Source organism: Wallemia ichthyophaga, assembly GCF_000400465.1.
Source record: "Wallemia ichthyophaga EXF-994 unplaced genomic scaffold scaffold3, whole genome shotgun sequence".
NCBI lineage: Eukaryota > Fungi > Basidiomycota > Wallemiomycetes > Wallemiales > Wallemiaceae > Wallemia > Wallemia ichthyophaga.
The window spans coordinates 174761-196031 of NW_008806276.1; the positions used below are offsets into that span (position 1 = coordinate 174761).

The following is a 21271-nucleotide window of genomic DNA, read 5'->3' on the forward strand; positions in this document are numbered from 1 at the left end:
GCTATACCACCATGTCACTCACTGCTTTTGTTAACTTCCCCTCGGAATACACGCAAGCTGCTGTGATTAGAGGATTCAAGAAATATCTACCGGATGTTCTTCTTATTACAGATAAGCCTACGGAGAAGTTACAGATACAGTATGCAGATTGTATGTGTGGTAGTCGTCGATCTTCGCCGTAGCACACACTCACATCAAACAATCCAGACGACTTGATTGAATTCGATTGGCTGATGCAAGATACAAGTAACTGTATTGGTTCTAGTTATTGTTTCCGCAAAGTCCGTTACCTGCTCAACTATGCATACACCCACTCATCCCCGCAAATCAGGCTCTTACGCGTAAAAACTTTCTTCATCAAACTATCGAGGCTTACTTGGCTAAGATGGAGCATAGACTGTCTGTAAATGCCGTCGATCGTTCCGAAGAAGCCAATGTGGATTTATTGCGCAATGCGATGCCAAAATGCTGGACAATAGATGTCGCTCATTCGGAGGATCTTGATGAGGTGCTAATGGATGAGCTCTACGATCTTCGTGAAAAGTTGTCCCAAGAGGGCGATCATTGGTTCATTCTCAAGCCTGCAATGTAAGCAATCATTAATTCGCCTATTGTGATATTCAATTCTCACACAACTCTCAAGGGCTGATCGTGCCAATGGTATCAGGCTCTTCAACAGTGAAGACAGTCTTCGTGAAATTTTTGCAGAATTCGATAGTGATTCAGAAGATGAAGGGGAAGATGAAGATGACGATAACCACTCAGATGAATACTCTACTGCTGTGTCTACATCGCAGCTCAGACATTTCGTTATACAGGTGATTTTAATCAATCACTCTCTTCTGCTCACGCTGACTATCGACAAGGAATACTTATCGAACCCACTTCTAATAGATCCAACGGGAAACCAGCAGTCATTCCACAAGTTCCACTTGAGAGCTTATGTTTTGTGTGTCGTAGGTGATAATTTTGAACAAGTTGTGTCAGGTCGTTTTAACTTGAAAGTACTACAGGGAAGCATAAAAGTGTACATGCCAAAGTCTATCCTAGCATTATTTGCATCTCAGTCTTACAAAAATCCAGATGAAGATCAAAGCCTATTATCTCACCTCACAAACTCATGCTTACAGGGCTCGAATATGGATAGGGATAAATTTGTGAAATCACTGCAAGAGCTAGAGGGGTGTTATACTAATAGTGGTACGCAAATTACGTCTGATCAGATAAACAGGTGGTTGGATAGTGCATCCAAGGTAATCGGTCAGGCTGTCAAAGGTGCTGTTGAGTCTGCGTCAGTACACTTCCAGCCTCTGCCTAATGCATTTGAGATATACGGAGTTGATTTGTTGGTCACAGATAAGGATGAGGTCAAGCTGCTGGAATTCAACGGATGTCCTGATTTCGGACAGACTGGTGATAGGTTGGCATGGATAGTGGATTATGTTGTTGATGCGTCGTTCGAGAGTGCTCTACTGGAACTTCTCGGTCGACAATCGGCGCATGATCATCAGGAAACTGTCAAATGTCTAGATTTTGAGTTTAAGAGAGGCTGGTGAAAGTTGTAAAGACCAAATACATATCATAAACTATCAAATTGATTCAATTATCGGCGAAGATAGCTCAGACATTACAGAAGACAGCGAGGAGAAGGAGGACGGTGTAAAAGGAATAGAATATCCCGTATACTTCAAGACTTATTAAATTAATTCAAAAAGCGTCTGTAAAAATTAAAATTTGTAAAGTAAATTTTGGCCGCTGTTCCCATGGGCTCACTAGTTGTTGCTCACTTAAGTCTAAAGCTTAACACGTAAAAATATTGAAAATGTTGGTAATTTTATTAAATAATTGGAACTCCCGGTGCTTATTTATCTAATTTAAAGGTCTGGAGGTGTTCGCTCTGTCAACCCATTCGCTCTTCTTTGTACGGATTTTCGTAGTCGAGGAATACCCATCTAACAAATACATACAGCAGAAGACGGTGACGCTCCACGTGCTTCAGCTCCTGCTCCAGCACCTGCAGCTGCCCCAGCACCAGCACCTGCTCAACAGCAAAAGCCACGTACTCAACAGAAGCCACGCACTCAAAAGGGTGGTAAGGACTCTGGCAGAGAAGACAATGAGCCATCAGAGCGTGGTATGTTTGGCATATTACTATAAAGCATAACACTCACAAAGCTTTCAGCCCCTCGTGGTGAGCGTGGTGCTAAGCGTACCCGTCCAGCCAAGACCCCAGGTAACGCAGGTGGTCAACGTAAAGGCCGCCAATTCGACCGTCAATCACAAACTGGTCGTACTGACTCCCAGAAGCAAAAGTCTTCTTGGGGTGGTGAAGACGGTCAAAAGGAGCTCGCAACTGAAGAAGCTGGCAAAAAGGATGCCACTACTGAAGGTGCTGAGACTGTTCCAGGCACTCCTGCTGAACCAAAGGAGCCAGAAGACTCAACCAAGACTTTAGACGAGTACCTCGCTGAGCGTGCTTCAAAGAAGCTTGACATTGGTGCTCCTCAAGTTCGTAAAGCCAACGAAGGCTCAGACACTGTCACCGGCGTTCAACTTCTCCGTAACTCAAACGAGGAAGAAAACTACTTTGTTGCTCCAAAGACTCAACCAAAGGAGCCAAAGGCAAAGTCACAAAAGTCTGGCAAGGTTCACATCGAGATTGATGGTCAATTCGCTAAGGCTGAGTCCGAGCGTAGACCAAGAAACACAAACGGTAGAGGTCCTCCTCGCGGTAAAGGCCGTGGTCCTGCACCTGCTGCTGCTGGCAAGCCTCGTGGTGGTCCAAAGGGTGGTAACCGTCAAAACGCTGCTGGTGCTAACGTCAACCTTAACGACGAGAAGGCTTTCCCAACTCTTGCTTAAGTTGATTTTAAAGTTTTCAAACTGGTCTTAAAGAGGTGTTTTCTCATATTTTGAGATGGTTTCTGTTCTTTATTAGCCCTAAATTCATTTCCATTCCTTACTCTGATTATTTTTGTGTCGTTTAATCAAGTTGTTTGCGTCGTGAATTATATAAGCTGTCATGTCCTCAAGGCTCCTATAATATGATTCGATTCTATATGCTTATTTTACATGTCTATTCCTCCACCATTTCATATAGTACATGAATACGTTCACTGCATCCACTACAACCCAATAACTCTGATCCACGCTCCAGATCATCTGCCGTAACAATATACTCATTTCCACATCTACACGGCAAGCTGAATGTCTCCTCATCCTCACTAACATCAAACTGATCAAGCGATACCTGCGGATAAATCCTATTTACCACTGAATTCTCATCTTTATTTAATTTCTCATCATATTCTATCTTTTGCTGCTCATCTGATAGGCATTCGTATGCTTTATAAAGCTGTATGACTTGCTCATTCGATCCGCTGCGATCAGGATGTAACGACTTGACTTTGTGCAAATAACTCGATCGTATATCTGCCTGAGTCGCTTGCTTGCTTACTTCTAAAACCTCATAATAGGTTTGCACCATCGGTGATGCTGAGGAAGACATCAGCGGTCTTCTGCGGAAACAACGATGGCTGCATTTCAGCTACACAACAAGCAAAACAATTCAAACATCACTATCACTCCCGATGATAAAGGCCTATCAATATCCTCTCCTGAGGCATCCACTTTCCACGTTGATTACTGGAAAGTTGTCAATTGCTATATAGACGATGAGAAGGTCATATATCTTTCTGTTTTGTTGTCTGAACACAATAACGAACTAGTCGACTTTTACGGCATTGCAAACGACCTTGATCAAGGAAATGAAACGCTCATTCAAGACATACGCTCGAAATCCAAACTGAAAAGTGCACGCCGTTTGAAAGCACTCGTTAATCCAGTAGGGGGTACAGGCAAAGCTGTCGACTATTATGTTGAGACAGTCGCACCAATTCTGAAGACCTCAGGCTGTATTGTTGACATGCAAGGTAAGTTTTGGGATTGCACACTCAACCAATACTTATCCAACAAACACAAGTCCTCGAATACAAAAGACATGCCTTCGATATAGCTAAGGCATTAGAGCTAGAATACGATGCAGTTGTTTGCGTGAGCGGAGATGGAATACTGCATGAAGTCCTAAACGGTTTCTTACATCATCAAACACCCTCAGAAGCGTTCAAGATGCCGCTTTGTCCTGTCCCTGGTGGATCTGGAAACGGCATCAGCGTTTGTGTCTTGGGAGCTGAAGATGGTCTTGACTTGAGCATCGCTGCGCTCAATGCTGCAAAAGGCGACGCAATCCCGCTCGATCTCTTCTCCATATGGCAGGATGGTAAACGCACACTCTCTTACCTCACACAAGCGGCCGGTTTGATGGCAAGCATAGACATAGGCACCGAAAATCTGAGATGGATGGGCGATACACGGTTCACTGTGGGGTATCTCCGCTCACTCTTTTGGAATGCACCATGTCCCTGCGAGATCTACATAAAGGTCAAAGAAGACAACAAGGACGAAATGATCAAACTTTTACACGAGAAAAGGCTGGAAAAGCCTTTCTCACTGCCTGAATACACCCAAATCCCTCCTGTCACCTATAAAAATGGACCTCAACAAGACTGGATCAAGATAAGCGATGATGTGTTTTATCTCTACGCTGGTCAGGTACCTTGGGTTAGCAAGGACTTGAAGCAATTTCCCGTTTCCATGCCAAACGACGGCTTTATAGATGTTGCCGTTCAGCTAAATGTCTCACGTATGCACAAATTGAAGGCTATGGATGGCGCCGAGCATGGTGCTATGTTCTTCGACGATTCATTAAAGTACTACAAAGCAAAGGCATACCACTTTAACCCTCTAGATAACTCAGGCTACCTGGCTGCAGATGGTGAGCAAATACCTTTGCTGCCATTTACTGTTGAGGTTTTGCCATCGCTTGGACGTCTTATTTCTCCATTTACTTCTTGGAATAACAGCTTTCAAGAGGATAATTTGTAATCTATTGATAAATCTTAAGTTGGTCGTGCAGATAGTGAAATTTTCGGTGTCTTGAATACATCAGACTTAAGTCAACATGCATTTTGTGCTCACAGAGTCGTTATGTTTGCCTCAGTAAAGATTAACTTGCATCAACAATATTATAATTCTCACTTGAACAAACTACTCTCAAAGGTGGACACAACGAAAGCAATTATTACGACGAAACACTAAAATACAGCTTGATCACAATTGCCTTTATCATAGATTATGATACCCTGCTATGGAATGATATCACCGGAAACAGGGATATTTAAGCTGTCAAAATTAGTTTCTTCTATTTATGAATTATGTACTATAATAGTAAAACTTGTGTACAATTGTGAAACAATCTTATCAGCTACCAGGAATGTCTGAAATGCCAAGCGAGCACGCCAAAGGCAAGAAAACCCTTTAAAGGTGACGGCTATTGAAAGTTAAGAAATTGAAGCTATCAAAAGCCATTAAATATTTCAATGGCTTTAAATAGGTTAAATATCCTTTGCGAGTATCCACCAAGATGGGACTGATGGAATTAAAATTAGAGGATAAGGATAAGCAATCATCGAAGATTGTTGCAGAAGACACAAGGGTTGTCATCCGAACTCCAAAGGCCAACACTACGAAGAAGGCAAGCAGAAGTTGTAAAAGCTGTTTTAATAGAGGAAATTACGAGCCGATTGACTCAGTTGTGGGACATGAGACTCACCTCACCTATTACAGAATTGTCAGTTGCAGCATCAACATCGAAGGCTATGTGCACCTATCAGTCGTGTCTTCTCAACATGACAACAAGCTCATGAGCTTTGAGGGGAATCCATTGAATATGTCAATTGAGCAGGCGAGAGATTTCTTGCACGGATTGCGCGTTAAGGCTGGTGAGTTTGTCGCTGCCTTGTGTTGCCATGCTAATTAATAAAGGCATCCCTCGAGCAAGGAAGTTGAAGGTATTGGTCAATCCTGTAGGAGGCCAAGGAAATGCAATCAGGTATTACAATGAAAGAGTCTTCCCTATTTTGAGATCATCTGGATGCACAGTAGATTTGCAAAGTAAGTTTATCAGATACTCATTCCGTTTCCTTCTAATAATCAAAAGTGCTGGAATACAAGTTACATGCTTTTGACATTGCTAAAGAAATGGATCTCTCTTATGACGCCATAGTCTGTGTTAGTGGAGATGGTGCTGTACACGAAGTGCTAAACGGGTTCTTACACCACCAAAACCCAATCAAGGCAATACAAACACCACTTTGTCCAATCCCTGCTGGTTCTGGCAACAGTCTGAGCTTGTGCTTGTTAGGTTTGGAGGAAGGGTTTGACATCAGCTTGGCAACACTCAACGCAATCAAAGGCCACGCCATGCCCTTGGATTTGTTCTCAATTATGCAAGGCAACAAGCGCACATTATCGTATCTCACTCAAGCCACTGGTTTAATGGCAGATTTAGATATCGGTACTGAGGATATGAGATGGCTGGGCGATACACGATTCGTAATTGGTTACGTGCGCTCTCTTGTCAGAAATGCGCCATGCCCCTGCGAAATCTACATCAAGGTAGAGCACGATGACAAAAATCAAATGGTCAATTGGGTACGCGAAAGACATTTGGACACACCGGTTCCTGTACCTCAGTATACGGGAAGTGAGTTACCAAAAGTACAGTATCCAAATGGTCCTGAATTTGATTGGGAAAAGGTCTCCGATGACATCTCCTACCTATATGCTGGACAGGTGCCCTGGGTTAGCAGGGACTTGAAACAATTTCCCGTTTCCATGCCAAACGACGGCTTCATAGATGTTGCCGTTCAGCTGAATGTCTCACGTATGCAAAAGATAAAGGCTATGGATGGTGCCGAGAACGGTGCTATGTTCTTTGACGATTCATTAAAGTACTACAAAGCTAAAGCTTATCACTTCAAACCATTACAAACCGATGGATATATCTCAATCGACGGAGAAAGTGCACCAATCCTGCCATTCACAGTAGAAATAATGCCCAGCTTAGCAAGAGTATTATCCCCATATTATACCTGGAACAACCAATTTTAAAACAGACAAGGACGATTAGAATCAAGAACAATTTCGTGTAATTTTTTGACAACAAATTAAGCATTAAAAGTAAGTTGTGTGATCGGCATAAGTGATAAATAAAAATGAGTCATTGAAATCATAAGAAGCGAGTGAAATGATTGAGTAAAATGGGTAGAAAGAAGTGATTAGATTGAGCGATGTAAGTTAGTCCCGTTCTTTGTTTAATGAGCTTCGACTAAAGTTGGCAAATTTAGACGACTTGCTTGGTTTCTTAGAGGTGACTGATTGATTATCGCCCGGATCGAGACTTTCACGATTCCTCACTGAGGAAGTCGATGGTCTACCTTCATTAGGTGACCATTGTAGCCTGACTGTGACATAACCGTTACCTCCAAGCAATTCAATATCAAATTCAGCTGCTTGAGTTGTTAGCAAGATATTTTTGTTCACACAAAATATAACACCCACCTGAAGTTTCGTTCTTCTCTGGATGAATGTATTGGCCAATCATGATATTATTGTAGCCAATTTGACGATCACCGAAGAGATGCTTGTCAACAATCTCTACACTAAACGTTGGCTTTTCAGGTTTAGTGTGCAAAAGGAAAGTTTCATCGAAAGAAGGTTCGGAACTCTTAGAGAGTGCCTTTCCTTCGATCTTGTATCTTCCCATTCTCAACACAGGTCTGGCTTTAGGCAACTCACGACCTTCTCCTTTAAGATCCCATGCTCTGACGACAGTTACATTCAAATCACCTGAGTCGACTTTCGATGCAGGTCTATCGCGCTGAGCATCTGACATCAATTCTCTGGGAGCATCCGCTTCGTCATCTACGAAACCTTCGCTTCCAGTAGAGGAAGGCTTTTTGGAGAAGCCGAAAATTTGACCAGCCTTGCCGAAAACGCCGCCGACATTATTGCCGATGAAGCCAGCGCCTGAGATGGCGCCCTTGCCGATATGACCGGCACCATGGGCGACTCCCTTTCCAGCTCCAATACCAATACCGCCGACCTGCGTGAGAGCTCTGCCAGCTTGGCTGAAAGTCGAAGTGCGCGCACGCGTCTTGACGATGAATGAGGGTTTGAAGACGTAACTGACTTTGATCGTGCCCTGGTCACCGCTTTCGCCATCTTTGAGATCGTAAGTGAATTCAGTCGACTCGAGTGGCTCGAATGCAGTCAAGTCCACCTTGGCAACACCGAGTAAATCGGCTGCTGACAACCTGTCCCAGTCATAAACTTCAATCGTGAAGTTTCCATCGACTCTGTTAGGAACCTGGACTTCGAAGAATTCTTCCCACTCTGGATGCAACGTTTTCTTCTTCGTTTCAGTCTTGTATACTCTCTCGCCGTTGAGGAGAAAAACGGCGTATGGATCAGATTTACCATTGCGATCTGCACTTGCAAGCCCCTTGGCATTGTGGACTTCGACTCTGAGATTGCCCTGGTTGTTGACAGACTCTCTGAGACTGAGGTCGATATCAACGGGGATGTACTTAGACAAAACCTTCACCTTGGACTGATTATCGCCTGCATCTGATAGAGTAAATTCTGCCTCTTTGTTGAGCGTGCGGTAGAAAAATTCTCTCATATCCATGCTTGTCTCAGCGTAAACCTGATCATCCTCTTCTTGTGAACCTGTGTTCAATCTAATTCTCAGCTGTGAGAATGAAAGCTCGCGGACCATAGCTTCTCCAATGAAATTCCAGTTGGCGTTCTTCGAACGCGCCTTCTCGGTGGTGATCGAAGGCCAGATTGCGTCGTCAATGAGGAACTCAAGTCGCGTGTTCCTCTGTGCCACCTGTCCTGTATCGCACTTGACAACTATGATTCCCGACTCTAGATAGTGTTTTGGTGAGATACTAATCAGCATAAATTATTTAACTCACCTCTTTCAAGTAACTCATCTTCATTTAATTCCAAACCAGCACTTTCCTCTTCTTCGGCAGATGATTTTTCTTTACCCTTTTCATCGCTCTCTCCGTCAATGTTCTCTTCCTTGGCATTCTCTTCCTCCTCCTTCTTGTCTTCTTCCTCTTTCTTCTTTACATCTTCCGCAGACTCGAAGGTACTTCCCTTAATCTTCCAAGCAGGGACAAAGTCAGCCTCGAATTCTAGTTCACCCTTATAACCACCCTTGTCAAGCTTCATAGGAGACGTACGTCTATTTACTCCAGTAGCCATGTATGGTTTGTTCTTTCTCTCGTTCTCATCATCGTTGGGTCTGATAATATCTCTAGCTCTAAGAGTTGTGTGTCCCAATGGTCTGTCTTTGCCCTGGCTCTGGTAGTCGGCAGCTTCCAAGTAAACGATATCTCTGAGAGAGTGGATCGGTATGTAGAGAACCTCATTCCATACAGGATTGAGGTTATTATCGATAATATTCGTTCTAGCTTGCACTCTACCAGCGATAATGGCCTTAACGTAAGGATCACTTTTACCGCCGAAAGCGATCTCAACGTTCTTCAGGTCGTTTGCACGCTTGCAGAAGACTCTCAACAGTCCGATAGGTGGAGTGTACTGGCCTGCTACATCCAGCGCATCATCCATAGCCACTGACTTGAACGACGCGGACATTCTGATTTTACCACCGTCTTTAGCCAAATCAAACCACTTTCCTTCCTTCTCATTGGTCTCAAGCAAATCACTGACATTGACATTGACATGCGCGATTGGGATTGACGCCTTGAAGTTGTGCGCGTGATACACCTTGACTTTCAAACTCGTCTTGTCTTTGTTGGTGACGAGAAATTCGCCGTGGGAGTCCCATTCAGGCGAATTTGTACCTCTGATCATTTTTGTTTGCTGGACTTGCTTATTTTTCAAGTAAACGCTGGCGGAAGGGTTTACACGACCAACCTTGGACGCATCTGTGTTGAGATCCTTGGCTTCGTGGATGTATAGTCTGACAACACCAGTTGGGAGATCTGGAACAGCTTCAAGTGAGTCTCCTTCCTTTGGTGGCTCCATGACTGGGTAGTAGCTCAGATCAAATATGATATCACCTTTTTCTCTACCATTATTGTAGAGCTTTGTCATGACATGTTCTTGCAAAGGATCATCGGCTAGGGATTGGATGTTGTATGTGGCTAAACCAATGTCTGAGTCTTTGCGATAATCATTGTAATCATAAACGTTAAGTACCAGCTGGTCGTTGAGAGAGTTGACGAGTAAATACTTTGTTTCCATCCAGAATGGGTTGTTGGTAGACTTATGAATCGTTGTTTTGTCGTTTATTGTCTTGGAGTTACCAAGTCTGACGGTAGTGTATGGATTTGGTTCACCACCACCGACTTTGATGGAACGCAGACCTCTAGCTTGACGAAGAGTGAGTACCAATACACCGCATGCGGAATCGAGAGCACCGCCAGCGAGAATTTCTTGCAAGTTGATTGTAAAGACGTTAGGATCGAAAATAAGTGGTTGCATCATGTTAAATATCTGTTCTCTGATAAAGGTGGTCAAACCAGGAATGTAGTTGACATCCAAGCCAGAGTGTTCACCACCGATTGGTATGGCCATGTAGTCGAATTCAGGTTTTTCGATGAATGACAGATCAACCAATTTGATGTGAGGGAAGTCATTAATCAGGGTAAGATTGACTCTTATGTTACCAGTAAAGCTAAATTCCTTGAGCACAACAGGCAGACTGACTGAGTATTTACCTTTACCGATAACGGCTTGTAGGACAATCTTTGGGTTGACAGTGCCTTCTGTCTGACCTTCTCCGAGTGCACCCAAGTCTGCTGGTGTAAATGAAACGTGCCAATCCATGGTGATTTGGTTGTCGGCGGTCGATGGCCATGTTCTGACCTTGAGAATGCGCGGCGCTTTGCTACCAAGGGTGAGATAACGAAGTCTCGCAGACCTTACGAATCCAGGCTTGCGCTCAGCTATTATAGGCTCAACACTGTTGATAGCTTTTTCACAGATGTATGGCTCGAGGTGCTCCCAGAAGTTGATTAGTAGATTGTTGACCCAGTCAGCTGACTGAGCCTCTGTTGCAAGTGGAGGTTTCATCAGTTGCCTGGAAATTCCCTCTCTGACTTCGTGATCAACTTTTGAGATACTAATATTGTAATAAGTAACAGCAGCTACTGCAACGACAGCCTGTGGGCCCAGGCTGAAGTTGAAGTAGGCAAGAATGTAAGTGAGTATAGAAGAGACTAAAACGACAGCAGCGTTGTGAAACCATTGTCCATAGAACTTTTCGGGAAGCAAAGTGGAAGTACCATCATCATCATCGACACCGTTGAGTTCAACAGAATGAGCGCCTAAGCTGTCTGGGATTTCTTTATCCCTCATGTACCATTTTGGGAGGGAAGTAGAAGGTAACTCATCTGTGGAGCTGGACAAGTTACCAGGAATATCTTCAACAGCGTAGATAGGACCAGATTCGAAAGCAGCTTCGCCTTCTTTTTTTGTGCTTTGCTGAGGAGTTGACTTCTGCTGAACTGCAGGAACTTTTGAAGGTTTTGGCTTTGCTGGAGAGTATGTGAGTGTAGGAGAGGGAGATTGTTGGAGACATACGTGGCTCTTCTTTTGGAGTTGAAGGCTTTGGAAGGTTATCTCCTTCTACACCATAATTTTGATCATTCTTTTGCTCCTCAAGTAATTCAGCTTCTTTGTTGGTTGTGGATTCGTTTGGATCGAAAGAGTGAACAGGCGCATGCTTTGCAGCCTTCTTAAAGAGAGCTTTAACTTCATTTTCGTTAACGTGGTCGCTATCTTCCCGAGAAATACCAAATCTAGGTACAGGAATCGGACCGAATTTCTTCCAAGAAAAACCGGATTTATCAGGTTTATCAGATTTATCATTTGACTTGTTGTTACTGTCATTTGGGATTTGTGGAACTGGAGGGACATCTTCTTGATGCTGTGGCTGTGGCTGAGGGGCTTTAGAGGATGCGATTGAAGAGGTCCTCGATCTACGCTTGAAAATACCTGAAGACCGCCTTGAATCTGACATGTGCTGCTGCGAATGGGGGAATTACGTCGTGGGTGAAATTCAAGGGAAGAAACTGGGAAATTTGGGAGAAAGATGAATAAAAAGATATACATTGAGTAATTAAATAATTAATATAATTGATATATCGGGTTGAATACTGTTAATTACACACAGCCAACAACCGTTACAACAGAATGAGTGAGAATCAAAAGCCAGTACAAGTGAAGCTCGTCCTTCTTGGGGAAGCAGCCGTTGGAAAATCATCCGTCGTTCTGAGGTTCGTTCAAAATGATTTCCAGGAGTACAAAGAGCCTACGATTGGTGCAGCATTCTTGAGTGGGTGGGGAGTTTAATAATAACTAATTTAACATCAATAAACAGCCCAAAAGTGTAGATTAGAGGATAAAGTGATTAAATTTGAGATATGGGATACTGCTGGTCAGGAAAGGTTTAGGAGTTTGGCACCAATGTGGGTTTTGAGATGCTTTCAATAAAATCCACTTAGAATACTCTCAGGTACTACCGTAACGCTCTCTCTGCTGTAGTCGTTTACGATATAACTTCATCATCCAGCTTCGACAAGGCAAAGAGTTGGGTTAAGGAACTCCAACGACAGGCCTCTCCAAATGTCATTATAGCCCTTGTCGGTAACAAGCTTGACTTGGTTGAGAAATCTGAGGAGAATGAGGATTATTTAGATGACGTAGCATCATTCGATCAAAACGCAGTCTCAGAACCAAGCCAAACTCATTCAAGGGCCATCTCACGTGATGAAGCTCAAGCTTACGCTGAAGAGAGCAATCTTCTCTTCTTTGAAACATCCGCAAAGACTAGTGAAGGCGTTGTTGAAGTTTTTACTGAAATTGCAAAGAAGATTCCACATGAGCAGATCCTCAATTCCACTAAATCCAGAGCCCAGGATCAATCACAGCAGAACAACGTAAGCCTCAACTCAACCGAGAACCAACCAAAGCAAGTCGGAGACAATTGTGCCTGTTGAGTACCCTTTTCTTAATTATACCAGACACATAAATCGCTTTTTGATGAATATTTTGATTTTTAACAATCGAGTGGGGTGAACTGAGCTGAGAATTCCCCTACGAAACAACCACCAACTCAACGAATCAACGAAAAATGGCACCTGTTGAAGGAAAGAAAGGCTTTTCATGGTCAAACATCGCTGTAGGTAGCGTAATGAACATGTTTGAAGGTTAGTATTTTGTCTCCTTCCTGTTTGCTATAAGTATCTTACAAACATAAGTATCTACACTTGGTCAGCCACTTGAAGTTTGTAAGACTACTCTCTCCGCTCAAAGATCCTTGTCCATGCGTCAAGCCATTTCTCTCATTTACTCGCGTGGTGGTCTCGCTGGTTTCTATCAAGGTCTGATACCATGGGTGAGTCCTTCTTGAGACACCTTCTACCCATCTCTTTGACACCGTAACCAGGCCTGGATCGAAGCTTCTACAAAAGGCGCCGTTCTTCTTTTCACCGCCGCTGAAATTGAAAAATACTCCGTTACTGCCGGGATAAGTCCTGCTGCCGCCGGTTTACTCGGTGGTATGGGTGGTGGTATCGCTCAAGCATACGCTACTATGGGTTTCTGCACCTGTATGAAGACTGCTGAAATTACAAGACACAAGGAGGCCGCATCAGGCATCACCCCTCCATCAACCTGGAAAGTCTTTGGTGATATCTACAAAGCTGAGGGTATTGCCGGTATCAACAAAGGTGTCAACGCTGTCGCTCTCCGTCAAATGACCAACTGGGGTTCAAGAATGGGTTTTGCTCGTCTCTCAGAGAGTCTCATTAGAAAGGCTAGGGGTAAGACAGATGGTGAAAAGCTCAACTTGGCAGACAAGGTCGCTTCTGCTACCTTTGGTGGTGCACTCGCTACTTGGAATCAACCAATCGAGGTTGTTAGAGTTGAGATGCAATCTATGAGCAAGAGCGCTGACGTCGCCAACAAGCCAAACGGCGTCTTCGGTACTCTCGGCTACATCTACAAGGAGAACGGTGTCAAGGGCCTATACCGCGGTGTCACCCCTAGAATCGGTCTCGGTGTTTGGCAAACTATCTGTATGGTTACTTTTAGTGATATGGTCCGCGAAGCTCTCGGTGCCAAGTAAGCCAAGCAAAGCACTTATATCATTCTGTCATTACTTAAAATGTCGTTGTTGTCGTAGGAAATATCATAAAAGCATGTCATAAACTTTTTTCATTGAATCCATATCGTTGTCATAAAATTCTGTTGCGAGGACAGTTTCTGTCACGATTTACCTTTCGCGTACCTCTCACAAATTCAGCGGTGCTAAATTTTTCACTATGCTAAAATTCGATTCAAGAGTACGTAAATCAGCGTTCTTGTAATAGATATGCAACATACAATAAAAAAATCTCACTACGCCAGAGAAGATCTGAACTAGCTCACATTCCTAACTGCGGTTTTTTTATCAACACATTTCCCCTATTCGCGCTGAATATCACGCTAAATTAATAAAGATTGTAAAGTTAGTGCGGAATGAGTAGAGTATAAATACCTACCGCCTACCTTCCTTCTTTCCACACAACTCATCTCCAATCTTTACAATGATCGCTCAAACCATTTTCGCTACCGCCCTCATCGCCTCTGTTTCGGCCGGATGGGAAGACAAGAGCAAGATTGGCTCATGTAACACCGGCAAAGTTTCATGCTGTAAGTTTGGGAGATGTTTAGCTTGACACCATCTCACACCGCCAAGGCGACTTGAACAAGAAGGCTCAATCTAGCACCGGCAAGGATGACTCTCTCATCTCCACTGGTGACATTGCTTCTCAAATCGGTGTTCAGTGTGACCAAGTCCCTCTCCTTATCGGTGTTGCATTGCAAGGTTTGTACCTTTTCGTCACCTTGAACAATGCTAACAAAACGCTAGATGAATGTAAAAACACCCCAGTCTGTTGCGAGGACATGGAATCAGATGGTCTCATTGGTTTGGGTGCGTTGACGCGTTTGCCGTGATACCTTTTGCATTGCTAACTTGACACTTCAGGCTGTACCCCTCTCCCAATCATTTAAGCTGGCGCTTTTAACCTCCTACAAACTGTTTAGCTTTTGTAATACTACTATTAATCTCGGGTTTTAGACGTTCTCTGAGAGTGAGGATCAGTCTTTTCAAAGACTCAGTATCTTCACAAAAATTTTAATCTAGGCTTAGTATACAAGTAGAACTATGGAAAGAAGCTGTTTAAAAATTGGTGCAAACATCAAAAAGCAAAACTTTAACCGTAGTCGAATACTCTACCATTGAGCCAGCCGGCCGCAGTGACCGACGCAGGGCTCGAAACCTGCAACCTTTCGATATCAGCTTCTCCCATTGAGATATTTCGAACTGAGAGAGTACTGTTGAGCTTATGTGCTGATTCTGTTACACGCAAAGAATAAATGCAAAAATTTTACAAAACATTCAATTCCCATTGTATCCCAGGAGATGTGGATATCTACGGCAACGAACTAGCAGACACCGCTAACGATGGTAGAACACTGCCGATCCACAGGACTATGTGGTGTCACCTAACACTTAAAACTTCATACTCAGCAATGCGAAGCAGAATGCGCGAGCGCTATACAGCACCACTAAAAGTAGATGCCTCCAAAATATCAGACATTAAGTTCAACGCCGCAAAAACATCAGCTGGAAGGCTGACAGCAGCAAAAACGGCCAAGATACTCAATGAACTGCCCAGAGCAACGAGATGCCTAACCACCCAGCTACGCTCGGGGCATTTACCTGCGACTAAGTCCTACCTTAAACGTTTCCGACTGATTGATTCACCTAAATGCAGTGCGTGTGGCACAGAGGACACCATCTCGCATAGAATCTTCTGCAAAAGACATATAATGGCCAGAATCACATTAAGAAAAAATATTACCAAGATCAATATTCGGTTCGAATTAGTTCCAATACTCAGAAACGCACATTCTCTACGAGCCCTTTACGAGTTCTTCAAACTGCAATTGACTACGTACCAAAGATATTCCAGTGGTTCAGCGCAATTGAGAACCAATAACAATTTACAAATTACGACGCTAAACGAGAAACGCCTCCAGTAAATTCGGCGCCCCCTTTGACTCCTCATTCTTTAAGAAGTATTGTTAGAGGCAGTCTAAACATTTATCGTGTTAACAATATATTCAGGTCAATTTTAGACTAAGACACCAGAGAGTGTCATGGAAGTAAGAAATTTATCTTAAATGTATCAATAAAGACCCATTATTTTTTTATAAACCTCTAAAGCCCAGCGAGAGTGGCAAATATTTCATTTACTGCCGTGGGATTTCTCTCGAGTGACGAGGAGGGCTTTGTGAGAATCTTGTAAATAGTCTCAACCTTAGCAATTTACATCCTGCTAAATTGAAATACAAGTTATCATCTCATACGCGTGGAATTGATTGCGTTATCTAAGGCAATGACGAAAGCAGGCGTAGGTTGTTGCAATAATAATTGGCCGCACTTGTATATTCTTCAAATAAATCACTTTAATCTATTCCTTTCAAATTATTTTGAAAATTGCATCTTCTTTCTCCCAAACCACCAATGAGCATTTTCTTCAGATTGCTTGACCTCCCAGTAGAGCTGGTAATGATGATCATAGAGAATTTTGAACACAAAGAAAGACTAGAAGTATTGTCAACTTGCCGACTGATCCGGAAGATGGATGAAAAATACATTTACTCGAGCTTAAAAACACCAAATGTCCGCCTATACATCGAGACTGGAATTGACGGCTACGAGATGTGCTCATTAACCAGGGACACATTTGAGAATAGCATCGCTGTCTTGAATGGCATCGCAGCGGACGAGAATCACAGAAAGCTCGTCAAGTGAGCTGAGAGCCTGCTCATATGACAGTGCTAACAGTGCTGAATCTTTACAGATCACTCAAACTGACCGCTTACTGCAATTCCTTGCTATCTAGATCGGATATCTATTGGCTGTCAAAAGAATTGACGAGGACCTTCGCTCGCCACTTTGACGAGCAACTGGAGTCTCTTACCTACATCAACACGTTCTACTGCGAGTTCGTCGAGAAAACACCATTCAACTTTCCAAATTTGAAAAAGCTGACGCTAGGAGAGTTGGGTGATAATTTCGCATTCGACAATTGGCTGATGAACGCCCCCAATCTGGAAAAATTGGACATTTTTTGCATGGAATGGAGCTATGGTATGTTATCTCATCAAGATATTTGCAGCTCAAGCATCGAGAAGCTGGTTAAAAGGGAGTCTAATTTCCGTCTGAGGATATTTACTTTTGAGATGTGGCATGCGCCTGAAGATGCCAACGACAACGACAACGACAGGGAAGAGTCTTACGACGAGATTGATCATTGGCACAGTGACTTGATAAGGGCTATAGCGGGCGTGTCAGATTTCGATGATTTAATGCCTTACGTCGAAAGGTACAATGTTCGCGAGTACCAGATGATTCAAGGATCGCTCAAATTGAACAACTGCTACCACGCCTTAGGTCATAGGTAGGACCACATTCGATGTGCATGCTTAGCGTAGTATCTGATACCCATAAATCCTATTATATCATTTGTGCACACTTCTTGTAATGATAATGACAATTAACAGTTTAATACTCTTACTTTCGTTCGATGTGTGTTGTGAAATAGATAGATAGAATTCATAACATATAGTCAAAAGCATTACAACGATTAATAATCTTCGCCTATCTATAATTCTTGTGCATTGAAAGCTGACGATTGTAGTGACTCATAGGGTTGTATTTCTTGGCATGTGTGCCGTAAATGGAGAAGGAACTACGTGGAGCTACCGGAGGCGCGCGGGTGGGTGCTGAGCTGGTTTTTGAAGAATTTTTAGAGAGCTTTGAGAGCTTTTTCATTTGAAAGCATATATTTCATCTCGAACCTACTCCAATCCATATATCCTCCTCCTCAACGATAATCTTGCTTGATCGATCTTCCTACATCTGAAAATCCTATGTTTGATACTGTCTACTTCATTGCACTTGCTGCAAAGTGGTGAGTCGGACATTTTGAATTGGTATCGGTAAGACTTGGCAACAGGGAAGTGGTTTGAGCGGATCTGTTTGGCCACACTTCGCGTACCACGGGGAAGCTTGTTGAGCATCCTTGCCGCCTGTGTAGAGGTCATTCTACCCATTGCTCTCTCTGCATCTTTTGACTTTGGTCCTGGTAAAATACATGCATCTACTCTCAAGAGAGCAGTGTGTCGCTCACGCAGGCGTCTACGGAAAGCGGAGAGAGCCGGCTTGAGAGTGAAGTCAATGGAGATCAATAGTTTGTTTATCTCCGCACACCGCAGGTTAGGTTAGTTTAGTGTGGCGTTTCCAGTATATATGATTTTTTTTAAATAACTGCTTATGAAAAGCCTCGGAATGAAAAGCGTTAAAAGCGTTTGCAGCATCTACCTAGAATTACGTTGAGTTATAGCAACTTTTTGATACATTAGTTTCAATAAGTTGCTATTGTCATCGCTTTCGTGGCTTAGGGGTTATAGCGCCGTGTTAACACCGGCTCATCTGAGAAGATGAACAGTTGCTCCGCGGAGGTCGCCGGTTCGATTCCGGCCGAAAGCTTTTTCACCACGAAAAGTCCTTTTTCTGGCAGAAGCTGATGTTATTTTGCTCTTCGGTCTGACGAAGCACCACAGAGCATCACAGATGAATACAATAGATCCGCTCCTCTTTGTTACGAATGTGTTCATATTCCATTATTGCCGCAAAATCTACTATTCAAAAATGATGAAAATGTCATCCAACCTTATTGAGGATACAGTAAAAAGAGCAAGGCTTTCGCTTAAGTGGCAATCTTGGAAGAATTAATTGGTAGGTAGTATCAGCTGGATACGGAGAGCTGTAATCGTATGTCGGTACAGTGGCAGTGGAGAAAGAATCGATCACTCTACTATCCGAATTCAAACTAACTACAAAAATCACCATCAAATTACCTTTTCGAGATACTTTGATTATCGGGCTGGTGGCCATAAGTGAGCTCTGAACGGTACAAAAGCAAAATAGGCTCTGAGAAAATGTACACTAATATTAAGGCATGAATGTTACTGATAAATATGCAAGTTAATCTAGACCGCTAGTAAAATTTGTAACAAATAATTGCTGGATTGTTTAACTTAACAGAGTCTAATTAGAGGGTACTCGAGATATCGGAAATTCCCGCAATAGTCTAATATGAAATCAATTCCCACCAATCGCCTACTTCCTCATTTCTAATCCCGCACAGGCACATATCACTGATAGTAGATGGTTCCTAGTCAAAACGGAGAGAAGCCACGCTACAAATTTGTAATCCTCAGGCCGAATTAAGAGTATAACAACTAATGTATAAAAATAAGTACATGATACCTAAATCCCAATCTGAAAATCTATTGCAAAAAAATTGATTTTATCCATGAACTAAATCCAGTTCAACTGATCCATCCATCCATAATTCTAATTAATGTGTTGTTTTGTAATTGCTATCGTTGCGTGTCATGATATACTGTGTATAAGGTTGTTTAGGGGTGTGTAGATTGTGTAAGGATGTCTAAAGTGTGCTAGTATGCGCACTAATATCATCTATACTGCGCAAGAGAATGGATGGTCGAATGTGCCATTTTCATAACCAGCCTTGATATTCTCAACTGCTGAGTAGATGCCGAGCGGGGTGATGACCGCACTGAAGGCGATGCAGAGACATGCGAGTGCGATGAATGGTGAGCGCTTCAATGTGAATACGTGCTTCCAGGAAGGCTCGCTGGTGCGATAAAGGTGAAGAATACAGACACCTGGCAAACCGAGAGCGAACCAAACACTGAAGATTGAGCTGATGATAGAAAGCATTTCACTGAAGAATGGAATGAGGTTTGCAATGACCCATCCAAATATCCAGAATGAACCGACAATACCCATCCAGGCGAAACGCATCCTCCACGACTTTTCAGTGAGACGCTCAGAGTGTCTGAAAGCCTGGACGTAGACAAGCTTGGCACCGGCAGCAACTGGGACAACACCGGCGACGAAAATTGAAATAAGGGCGATGGCATAGGCCGTAATCATGACAGGACGAGCTGTCATGGTGAGAGAAGGTGATGTAACATATTGACCACCGAATGAGTAGATTGTAGCGCCTACTATGGTGTAGAAGGTGATAGAGAGGACTTGGACGATACCCAAACTCTTCTTGAAGTCGTCTGGTCTCTTCATTTCACTGACGACAGTGAGGACGATTGCTTGACCACCCCAACCGAAAATGATGTTTGTGAGAGCGCTAATAGTACCGATAAGACCATGGTTTTCGAAAGCGTACCAATGGATGGGCTCATCACCTGGTGAGACAAGTCTGCTATCGTCTTGGACACCAGTTGCGATAATAGTGATGAAGGAGGCAGTGAGAATTGCGGTAACAGATGCAATTGAGAGGAAGGTCAATTTCTCCAATCTACGCGATAGCGACATGAGGAAGGAGACAACCGCCATAACGACTGTCCATACGATACTGCAAACGAGGTCGTTGTTGCCAATCATCTTTCTAAATGCGATACCACCGGAGAGGACGTGGCTAGCTGCCATGAAAACGGACTTCAAAACGAGACCATATCCAAATATGATTCCACCAACTTCACCAAACATAATTCTACCAGCATCACCGTAGTTCATACAACCAGGATACTTCTTCTTGAACTCAACCAGCCAGATACCAGTCAACCAGCACAACATCCCGAGGAAGAAGGTAGTGAAAACACCACCGAACATACCCATTTTGTGGAAGTTTGATGGGAATGAAAGGATACCAAGAGCGACTTGCTCACAAGTAATCAATAAACCTGCACTGATCCAGCCCATGTTGCGGAAATTGACCGCACCTTCTTTGTGTTCTGCTTGAGCAGAGAATGGGTCGACTGTGAGGGTATTGTTAGGTGGAGTAAACAAGGCGTAAAGCAAACTCACCAGTAGCGTCGACTTCTTCAACAGGATCCAAAGTTGCTCTGAAATGAGGCTCTTGCTTTTCGGCTTCTTGGTCTGTCTTCGACATGCTGCCGATGCTTGATGTTCTTTCGAAGCTGTTGTGCTTTTCGTCGCTCACTAAGGCAGAGTTAGATCAGTGCATCAAGTTTGACTGGCTGAGGAGTGGCTGGCAATCTTATCTTAACAAGAGAAAGACAAGGCACTAGACACTCATAGCAATGTCTTTTGGTTATACTCACTTTTATGTGATTGTTAAAGATGAAGAAGACGGATTGAGGGAAATATAAAGGCGCGTTATCAGGTGCAAGGTGGGGAGAAAATTCTCAAAATTTAAGC

The 21271-nt window shown here is 43.3% G+C and overlaps 9 protein-coding genes and 1 non-coding gene across 10 annotated transcripts; 8 read left to right on the forward strand and 2 right to left on the reverse strand.

Moving 5' to 3' along the window:
• Positions 1–11: 11 nt before the first annotated feature.
• Positions 12–2862, forward strand: J056_003045 (putative tubulin--tyrosine ligase PBY1; the record flags this gene model as incomplete). The annotated part of the gene is made up of 8 exons (XM_009268349.1): positions 12–150; positions 208–281; positions 332–588; positions 644–818; positions 867–1552; positions 1881–1921; positions 1970–2134; positions 2183–2862. 8 exons carry the CDS (start codon positions 12–14, stop codon positions 2860–2862), a joined length of 2217 nt encoding a protein of 738 aa, XP_009266624.1.
• A 670-nt stretch (positions 2863–3532) lies between these two features.
• J056_003046 (Sphingoid long chain base kinase 4) lies at positions 3533–4944 on the forward strand (the record flags this gene model as incomplete). Its single annotated transcript, XM_009268350.1, has 2 exons — positions 3533–3932; positions 3983–4944. 2 exons carry the CDS (start codon positions 3533–3535, stop codon positions 4942–4944), a joined length of 1362 nt encoding a protein of 453 aa, XP_009266625.1.
• Positions 4945–5482: 538 nt separating this feature from the next.
• On the forward strand, positions 5483–7011 carry J056_003047 (Sphingoid long chain base kinase 4; the record flags this gene model as incomplete). The annotated part of the gene is made up of 3 exons (XM_009268351.1): positions 5483–5840; positions 5884–6012; positions 6059–7011. 3 exons carry the CDS (start codon positions 5483–5485, stop codon positions 7009–7011), a joined length of 1440 nt encoding a protein of 479 aa, XP_009266626.1.
• Positions 7012–7197: 186 nt separating this feature from the next.
• Positions 7198–11962, reverse strand: J056_003048 (uncharacterized protein; the record flags this gene model as incomplete). Its single annotated transcript, XM_009268352.1, has 4 exons — positions 7198–7409; positions 7462–8832; positions 8883–11477; positions 11524–11962. 4 exons carry the CDS (start codon positions 11960–11962, stop codon positions 7198–7200), a joined length of 4617 nt encoding a protein of 1538 aa, XP_009266627.1.
• Positions 11963–12135: 173 nt separating this feature from the next.
• J056_003049 (Ras-related protein Rab-5C) lies at positions 12136–12941 on the forward strand (the record flags this gene model as incomplete). The annotated part of the gene is made up of 3 exons (XM_009268353.1): positions 12136–12277; positions 12323–12410; positions 12458–12941. The coding sequence occupies 3 exons, from the start codon at positions 12136–12138 to the stop codon at positions 12939–12941; spliced, it is 714 nt and encodes a 237-aa protein (XP_009266628.1).
• A 134-nt stretch (positions 12942–13075) lies between these two features.
• J056_003050 (uncharacterized protein) lies at positions 13076–14071 on the forward strand (the record flags this gene model as incomplete). Its single annotated transcript, XM_009268354.1, has 3 exons — positions 13076–13151; positions 13203–13339; positions 13391–14071. 3 exons carry the CDS (start codon positions 13076–13078, stop codon positions 14069–14071), a joined length of 894 nt encoding a protein of 297 aa, XP_009266629.1.
• Positions 14072–14531: 460 nt separating this feature from the next.
• J056_003051 (Hydrophobin-1) lies at positions 14532–15000 on the forward strand (the record flags this gene model as incomplete). Its single annotated transcript, XM_009268355.1, has 4 exons — positions 14532–14637; positions 14684–14812; positions 14858–14920; positions 14975–15000. 4 exons carry the CDS (start codon positions 14532–14534, stop codon positions 14998–15000), a joined length of 324 nt encoding a protein of 107 aa, XP_009266630.1.
• Positions 15001–16519: 1519 nt separating this feature from the next.
• On the forward strand, positions 16520–17463 carry J056_003052 (uncharacterized protein; the record flags this gene model as incomplete). Its single annotated transcript, XM_009268356.1, has 2 exons — positions 16520–16806; positions 16860–17463. The coding sequence occupies 2 exons, from the start codon at positions 16520–16522 to the stop codon at positions 17461–17463; spliced, it is 891 nt and encodes a 296-aa protein (XP_009266631.1).
• Positions 17464–18447: 984 nt separating this feature from the next.
• On the forward strand, positions 18448–18550 carry J056_004962. Its single transcript has one exon. It is a non-coding gene; the product is annotated as a tRNA-Val (tRNA).
• Positions 18551–19546: 996 nt separating this feature from the next.
• Positions 19547–21002, reverse strand: J056_003053 (N amino acid transport system protein; the record flags this gene model as incomplete). The annotated part of the gene is made up of 2 exons (XM_009268357.1): positions 19547–20868; positions 20918–21002. 2 exons carry the CDS (start codon positions 21000–21002, stop codon positions 19547–19549), a joined length of 1407 nt encoding a protein of 468 aa, XP_009266632.1.
• Between the last annotated feature and the right edge of the window lie 269 nt (positions 21003–21271).